General features: G+C 40.1%; 1 protein-coding gene across 1 annotated transcript; it reads right to left on the bottom strand.

Annotated features, from left to right (window-relative positions):
* Positions 1-1,823: 1,823 nt before the first annotated feature.
* On the bottom strand, positions 1,824-7,925 carry LOC121903410 (actin, cytoplasmic). The gene is made up of 9 exons (XM_042420408.1): positions 7,817-7,925; positions 5,755-5,879; positions 5,515-5,643; positions 4,866-4,976; positions 4,544-4,628; positions 4,175-4,336; positions 3,782-3,973; positions 3,107-3,288; positions 1,824-2,399 (listed from the first exon to the last, which is right to left on the bottom strand). Exons 2-9 carry the CDS (start codon positions 5,875-5,877, stop codon positions 2,256-2,258), a joined length of 1,128 nt encoding a protein of 375 aa, XP_042276342.1. The 5' UTR covers positions 5,878-5,879; positions 7,817-7,925; the 3' UTR covers positions 1,824-2,255.
* Positions 7,926-8,545: the final 620 nt, after the last annotated feature.

Below are 8,545 nucleotides of genomic sequence, written 5' to 3'. Positions count from 1 at the left end.
TAACCAGAGTTTGCATGTAAAAAGATACACACAAGGTATTATAGGTCTATATTTTGTGCACACAGGATAAAAAAAAATCTTTTGAGACTGGTAGCAGACAGTTGTAGTTTTATGTTTCTGCTGCCACACCAGTGCGATGGAAGTTTATGGAATTTTGTTTGTTGCGCCTGAAGAATTCAGAAAATTCATGAGGAAAACTTAAACCCAGAAACAATATTCCTGTTCTAGTCCTGTCAGACTCTTATTGGTGAGCTGTGCTGGTAAAAAGCAGGAAATAAGGTTGGAAGGTTTGGAAGCACAAGCTACATGAGCTAGCAAGGTTAGCAGGTTCAAATTAGCATTCCATAAATTGTACATCATATATCTACGTATCAAGAAGCTAATGTGTCTCAACCCTTTGTTCACTGAAATGAATGGAAAGTTCTCTGTGACTGCAACTTTATGCTTCTCACTGAAACTACTTTCTACCAAAGAAACAGTCACAATAAAAATGTTTCTGTAAGGAAACATGCTGTATGTTGAGTTTTTCAAATGTCATTTTTCAATATTTTTAGCAGCACAAATGAAATTAAACTCACCTCTGTTGTGTGATATGAAAGCAGATATCACAAAGCCTCAGAACATAAAACAGAAACTCTTTGCATGGACAGATAACACTAGACATAAGTGAGAATATCTTTTTTTTTCATTTGGGTAAATTGTTCACAAACTGTAGTGTCACACTCATAAACTGTTTAAAGCTTGTAAGTCCTACACATTTAGTTTAATTGACATTCCACAATTGAAGTTTGATTGATGTTTGATGGCGTAAGCATTGTATCATTCCCTGTTAGTATAAAACAGTTTAGGATGTTGATTTCTTGTGTACTAACAGCATAAAACAGTAAACTATTAAGATTGGTATATTGTATACAGTTAGTATGTAGTATGGAACTGGGACACATTGCTTTGCAAAAACATTTTTAAGAACTGTGTATGTTGAAAGAGCCGGGGGGCTGTATTTACAGATTCTGTATTTCAGGGGTCAGCAGTCAAGGTCAACCATGGGTCAGGTTTTTTTCAGCGCTGTAAACTAGGTGGCCAACGTACAGGCGTCATGAAAACACAGACCAATAAATATATTTTTGGTTGTTTATTTTAATTCATCCAATACAATTGAAACATTTTTGGGGTTGTATCTGAGGGCAGATGACATAATTCCGATTAGGAATTGAAGACCAACAGCAATTTATGTTGATACTCAACTTGCAAAAAATGACTCAAACACTTTGAAACTAGAAATGTAATTGTTAGTTTTTCTACATACAATAAACAGTGGCCTGCTTCATGGCTGCAGCAGAGTATTGTTATTCACATACATCTGTGCTGTACAATTTACCACTTTTATTTCATTAAGTGTATCAGATGTGTATCACTGTTATAGTGAGCCTTGTGTTCACATCATTATCTACTGTAGATTTATGAGAGTCAAAAGTGTTGACATCTTTAAAAAGTAGAAAACTTCACTTAGTATGTAGTTGGATATTAGAAAAATAGAAGAGGAAAAGAGCATGACCTGCATTTATATGTACTGTATTTGGACCCAGGGAGGGAAACAAAACTGCTGTTGATTAAAGGATCAGTTTAGAAATTATCTTTCCTTTAAACTTTATCCTTTGTATTGCGTTTGTCATAATTTGCTTTTATAATTAAGCTTTTTTTTTTTTTTTTTTTAAATCATTGTGCTACAGAATTAGACATTTAATGGAATTGAGTCCAGAAAACACCACAGATATTTACAATTTTCAATGTGAACATCAGCAAATGACCACATAGAGAAGATGTAACCATCACATGTTGGCATTTTATTGATAACACTCCTGCGGAGTATTGATACAACTCAACTCTGACAGAGTGAATTGACAGAATGGACGAGGAGGAAAAGCTGATATGTGCAATTTATTGCAGCAGATAGTTAGAGGTAGAAAAGATGTTGAGTGATAATACTGTTTGTTTGAGCAGTAGTTTTATCACCAGGAGGAGCAGAAGCTGTGAGCACAGTTAAGAGTAACATGTTCAGAAATGTTTGGAAGTTCAGTGGAGGTTCAGGTGAGCTGCTGAGGATCTGCCGAGCTGAAACATTAAAATGTAAACAGTCGCTTATTCATCTTGTATGTGGCATCTCACATCTTTTAGTCTGTTCATACAAGAGAAACCAGAGACATTTCTAGTTGGATGGAGCAGTTGAAAAGCAGAGGAAGACGACGTGGATCTTTCTAGAAGCACTTGCGGTGGACGATGGCGGGGCCGGACTCATCGTACTCCTGCTTGCTGATCCACATCTGCTGGAAGGTGGAGAGGGAGGCCAGGATGGAGCCGCCGATCCAGACGGAGTACTTCCTCTCTGGGGGAGCGATGATCTGGAGGTGGAAGGAGGGAAAATGGGTTAGACTGGGAAGCAGGATTTCACCAATTAATATGACCAGTATCATGCAAAAAATTATCCGCCATGTTTCATTTCCTTCTGAGGGAAAAAAGGCCCCAAAACTCCAGCATAAGCAGTTCAGTAACAGACAAAGTAGGGTTTGAAAAATGAAGGTCTTACATTTTAAAAGAAAAAAAAAAAAAATCTGTTTAGATTTTTCCACTTTGTAAATGCGTTCCAGAAAATCAGAACCTCCTGACTGGATGACTACTTTTCAGGAAACCAAACTCAAAGAACATGTATAGGAATTGATACATGCACAACTTGTTTTGATTAAATTTTGATTTTAAGACTTTTTGTTCACTTTGTAAACCAAATTTCTCAGGAGGGACAGACATTTTGACAAGTTAAAGTAACTTGTAATGTGACATTAAACCAATCACTAAATAGTGTCCCTTCTATAAAAAAAAAAAAAAATTAAGAGATCAGATTCCCCAGAAAACTGATGACCAAGTTTGTCCACTGGGGGCAGTAGAACTTACAAGTCAGGAGATAAACGCCACCTTAAAGTATGACCTGCAGACAGACTGTTACTCCTGCAACAAGGTTTACAAGCCTCTACTTTGTACCCCTTCCTGACAAATCGAGTATGTGATAAAGAGTCGTTCTTTCACTGATGTGCATGAAAAAGAAATGTTATACCTTGATTTTCATGGTGGGTGGGGCCAGGGCAGTGATCTCCTTCTGCATTCGGTCAGCGATGCCGGGGTACATGGTGGTGCCGCCGGACAGCACAGTGTTGGCGTACAAATCTTTACGGATGTCCACGTCGCACTTCATGATGCTGTTGTAGGTCGTCTCGTGGACGCCGGCTGACTCCATTCCTGAGCACATAGACAGGATATTTAAGTGTTCAGTTCAACTTCAGTGTTGCTTCAGAGCCTTTTGTGGTCATGTTTATGCTAGAAAACCCAACTAAGATGATGCCTTGATGGTAGAAAATTCACTCTGTACAAGAACTTTAAGTGATTGGATATCAAGTGTTTAGAGCGTTACTAGGATGAATATAGATGACCTTAAACTTAGGTTTTCACTGCAAAAGGCTTCAGAGTGACTAAGATGAAGGTTCAAAACACTCAAAGGGATCAGAGATTTGGCTGCTGTAGTATGGGACCTGGTGTACCTTGTGGGTGTTTGTTTCACAAAATTGTATTATTGAAGTATTGACCAAGAAGAGGCCACAACTGCAGCAGGCTGGATTCTGATATTGTGCCGTACAAAGTGAAGCTATTTTAAATTAAGGGTCACATTCTCATAACACTAAGTGTTGGGCTTATTTTCTTTAGTGATAAAGTCCGTTTAACATTCGTTACCAACCGATGAATGAAGGCTGGAACAGCGTCTCGGGGCAGCGGAACCTCTCGTTGCCGATGGTGATGACCTGACCGTCAGGAAGCTCGTAGCTCTTCTCCAGGGAGGAAGAGGAAGCTGCCGTCTGCATCTCCTGCTCGAAGTCCAGAGCCACGTAGCAGAGCTTCTCCTTGATGTCACGCACGATCTCACGCTCAGCTGGAGGTGAGAGTGGAAATATTACAGTGAGAAAAAGACAAGCTTTCCAATATTTTAGAACTTCTAAAGCATTTAAAGTCATCATCCTCTGCTGTGGCTGCATATATGCAGGAGCTTCATCTCCTGTTCCAACAGGACACTCAAGATTACAAGTTTGGCCTAAACCATTTATCACTTTAGGAGGTAAAAACCGTTTTGTACCAGTGGTGGTGAAGCTGTAGCCTCTCTCTGTGAGGATCTTCATCAGGTAATCTGTCAGATCTCTACCGGCCAAGTCCAGACGGAGGATGGCGTGAGGCAGAGCATAACCCTCATAGATGGGCACAGTGTGGCTGACACCATCACCAGAGTCCATCACAATACCTGCAGGACAAAGAAAAAGACCCCACTCATTACCAACAGTCTGAGGTCACATGTGATTCATATTAGCAGCAGCATCAGCAGACTGCGACCTCCACAGCAGCAGTTCCTGTGGTGTTTGAGAGTTGATGTTTCACTGCTGATGAGCAGCTTAGAGTTAAATCCATTAACAGCATTTTAAGGCTCAGAGACATGTTGTGGTCCTCTCACCTGTGGTACGACCGGAGGCGTACAGTGACAGGACGGCCTGGATGGCCACATACATGGCAGGACAGTTGAAGGTCTCAAACATGATCTGGACCAAAGAGAGACAGAAAGTGTCAGTGTGGAAACTGGAAGATGATTGAACTGACAAGGAGCCAGGAAACAGCATCAGTGCATTAAGAATATATATAAAAATCGGCTAAACAGAAAATGCATCTTAGGCGCCGAATGTTACAGAATTACAGGACACATTGGTGCCTCGAGAGCCTCAGTAGATTTTAAACAGCAAACAGTTCATTGTCTGGGTTGAGCAGTCGCATGAACACACCTGTGTCATCTTCTCCCTGTTGGCTTTGGGGTTGAGTGGAGCCTCAGTCAGCAGGACTGGATGCTCCTCAGGAGCAACACGGAGCTCGTTGTAGAAGGTGTGATGCCAGATCTGCAGGACAGGACGGAGAGTTGGAAGTTAGACTCAATTATTCAGCTACAGAAACTGTCAAATTTTCTGAGAAAACACATGAACAGTTTGTTTCTCTTCCTGCATTCCTGTTGTAGTTTCTAGCTGTTATGAATAAGGATATTTTCCTTTTTTGTCCACCCCCCAGTAATGAATTAAAAGTGGCAAACAGTACTCCATCAATATGACAGTTTACACTGATCTCTTCAAATATGGCAGACCATCCAGAGTCATGCTGTCGATGTTTTGTGTCATTCTGTGCGTGTAGCTACTGAAGATGAATGAAAATGTCTCCAGGGCAACAACCTCAGTAATTTGTTTTAACTTGGAAATTAAATTTCAGTGGAAGGAGTCAGACTTTCACTCCAACAGTTCTGGTTTGAACAGAGGCACAAACAGGAAGTTCAACCACATCAGCCAAAGGCAGAAAGTTACATTTTCACACCACCTGAGTCACTGTTCAGGTAGTTTTCTGTCTGAACAGAAGAATTATTTTGTAAGGTGGGATAAATGTCTTCACCTTCTCCATATCGTCCCAGTTGGTGACGATGCCGTGCTCGATGGGGTACTTCAGAGTCAGGATGCCTCTTTTGCTCTGAGCCTCGTCACCCACGTAGCTGTCCTTCTGTCCCATTCCAACCATCACACCCTGCAGACACACAGACACACCGTTACAGATCACGTCTTTACGCAGCATTTACCTGACTGATGCATCTTGTAGTCCTGAGATGCAGGTGATAATCATGTTAGCAGGTTGTACCTGATGTCTGGGGCGACCCACGATGGAGGGGAAGACAGCACGGGGAGCATCATCTCCGGCAAAACCGGCCTTGCACATGCCGGAGCCATTGTCAACAACGAGGGCAGCGATGTCTTCATCCATTTCTGAAACGACATTTGGATTAATGCAACATGTTTAAAATCCTCCTAATAAATCTGAGTGTCTGTAAAATCATGTAAATGTTGGATTTCAGGACCAACAGGACAAGATGCAAAAACTTAGTTACTGAAATGTCCACTTAGTGTTACAAGAACTTTGCCTGAATGCAGTATAAGATTTATGCACATTTAAAATTAAAATATCTAAACAAATTATAATATAGTAGGAATAAGTTAAGTCAGAAATTGAGGTTGATATACAACCTTTTCCTAAATTCTTTTCCTCCAAGCTCATAACTGACATTTTGAAATGGAGCCACAGTCAAGTTTTGAGATTTAGCCACATTAAAAATTACAAATGCACCTTTAAAAGTGATGCAACATTCTTCAGCATGATCAGAAACTTGATTAATGTTGCAGAAACTTAAGCACTGATTTTAAGGCTCTGCATCATGTACAGATGCACTTAGGTTTCTGTTGATGTGAACTTCCTCTTCAGATAAACTAGTCTTCATTCATTCTGTACCATCTTTTCATTCGTTTCCCCCCAGCAGGAGACGGCCAGCCCACGCTGGAATGACAGTAGTTAGTTGGGCGTGGCAGTTTTTAAGTCGTCCAATCAGATGAGCTTTTCTTGTGACCTTCTTCACTTCAGGACATTTTTAAACAAGTTCAGGCAGAACATAAACCACTCCTGTTCAGCCAAGACTGTGTCTGCCTTCACCATTCAACATGTAGCTAATGTTTTTATACCTTTACTGCACCTTTTTTTTTTTTTTTAAATATCACATGTGAGGCGAGTCAGGTTAACTGCAGCGTCAGATCTGTTAGTGAAGGACAAGTTAAGTTTAACCAAGATTCAAGGTTTTATTTTGTTGAGTATCTGATGCAGAGAGGACCAGCCCTCCCCTCAGGACATTCATAGTCTGACAATGATATCTAGATGTCCAGTAACAAGAGTCAGAGGTAAAAGAGCAAAACTTATTGATTTGAAAATGAAATTGTGAATATAAGTTAGAAACAGATGAATGAAAGCTTCAACATCTAAACTAGAGCAGCATTTTACTGAATTAAGATTTCATTGCAGAACTTATTGCCACAGTGAAATCACTGCAGAATTATTTGACATTTTTTCCTAATTTTATCAAAAAGTATTTGGACACAAGGTGACTTAACAGATTAAAAATATACTTTTTAAGAAGTGTCCATGGAGATAATTTCCTCTTGCATGTGTGTGATATTGCTCATTTCATTTTAGCTGCGAGTTTCAGAGGTAGATGAAATTTATCAGGCTTGATCTCCTTGTTAAAGCTTTATTTCAGTCTCACAGTTTCTAACGTGAACAGTCAAGTATTTTGTTAGAATTTGGCTTTTTTTTTTCTTCCTCTTTTAAAAAAAAAACAAAAAAAAAAAGGAAGTTTGGTTGGTGGGAAACACCGTTTTTTTGACACAATATCCTCATACTTGCAGAGATCAGATAGTTTTCCTGACACCCTGATGATAAAACTGATTAGAGTTAACGACGCCTATCTGTGAGCTTACAGAGAGAAACTCACAGACATAAACCCTGAAAAATGTTTCAAGATTCTGTCAGAAAGTTTTATTTGCATAAAATACTTTTTAAAAAAATACATAAATAAATAACTCTACTGGAGCCTAAATGTTTTATTAATGAACTTAAAAGCTTTAAGACCTGAAAATAAGTTTTCCATTTCAAACGTTTCCGGAAGCAGTGAAACATATAATACATTAATACATTTGTCTCTAAACGGGGGGATGCGTCAGACATCCTGCCATCTGCTGCCTCTCACACACCTGAAGTGATTCAGTGTTGATGAATCGGATCAATAAATCTGTTTTCTAATAAATCTCGGTTACATTTTGTGTGAAACTTCAGAGAAAAAGACTTCAGAACTGACAGAAGGTGCAGCGGTGGTTCTTACCTGTGCAGGTGAGTCTCGGGTGTGTCTCTAGGTGAAGTCTTGCAGGTGTTGTTCTGCCCCAGCTGTGCTCAGTGAAAGCGGCATCACGAGCCAAGAGCACCGGTTTTATTTGCGCTCGCGGGGCTGCTGGCGTTGTCCATAAAAGGTAACGTTCTCTCAGCGGACGCTCTGATTGGTCCAGGTGAGCGGGATCCTTCAGGTTCTCTCAGCTCGCGCTCTGATTGGTTGAAGCAGGCATCTGTCAAGGGGGAGGGGGCGCGTGGAACCTTTCAACCAGTTCCCCCTTAAAAAAAAATAACCCTGCAGGGTTTTTGCTGAAATTTACCACAGAAGAAGAGCTGTGATTGGCCCGTCAGACCGGAAGGTTGAGAAAAGATTTAAAATGTTTTTCTGGAGGTAGAAAGGGCCTCTCTCAACCCAAACAACTCTTCTCTGGACCAAATAACACTTCTTCAAATATTAATATTTCCTGAGAGTTTGCAGAAAATGTCAAAATGAATAAGCTGTTTCTTCATGTTTGATTCTTTTGCATCTGACCAGCACTGACTGAATTGATTTTTTCAGGGGGGGCTTTTCTTTATTTGTTTACACATAAGCAGAAGATACAAATTGAAACAGGCTACATATGAACAACAGAAAAATGTGAGATGTCAAAAACCCTCAAAGGGGCTTGAACAGGGCACTCTCCAAGACAAGAAAGGGTAAAGAGAGAGGAAAAAAAGATAAGAC

Source organism: Thunnus maccoyii, chromosome 9 (assembly GCF_910596095.1).
Source record: "Thunnus maccoyii chromosome 9, fThuMac1.1, whole genome shotgun sequence".
NCBI classification, from domain to species: domain Eukaryota; kingdom Metazoa; phylum Chordata; class Actinopteri; order Scombriformes; family Scombridae; genus Thunnus; species Thunnus maccoyii.
Note: the sequence above shows the minus strand (reverse complement) of the source record. Positions and strands in the feature narration are given on the sequence as shown.

Coding starts and splice junctions, on each gene's coding strand:
- LOC121903410 (XM_042420408.1), bottom strand. CDS start 5,877: ATGGATGAAGACATCGCTGCCCTCGTTGTTGACAATGGCTCCGGCATG. Junction 3,974..4,174: donor CTACAGCTTCACCACCACTG/GTACAAAACGGT, acceptor TCTCACCTCCAG/CTGAGCGTGAGATCGTGCGT. Junction 3,289..3,781: donor GTTCCAGCCTTCATTCATCG/GTTGGTAACGAA, acceptor CTATGTGCTCAG/GAATGGAGTCAGCCGGCGTC.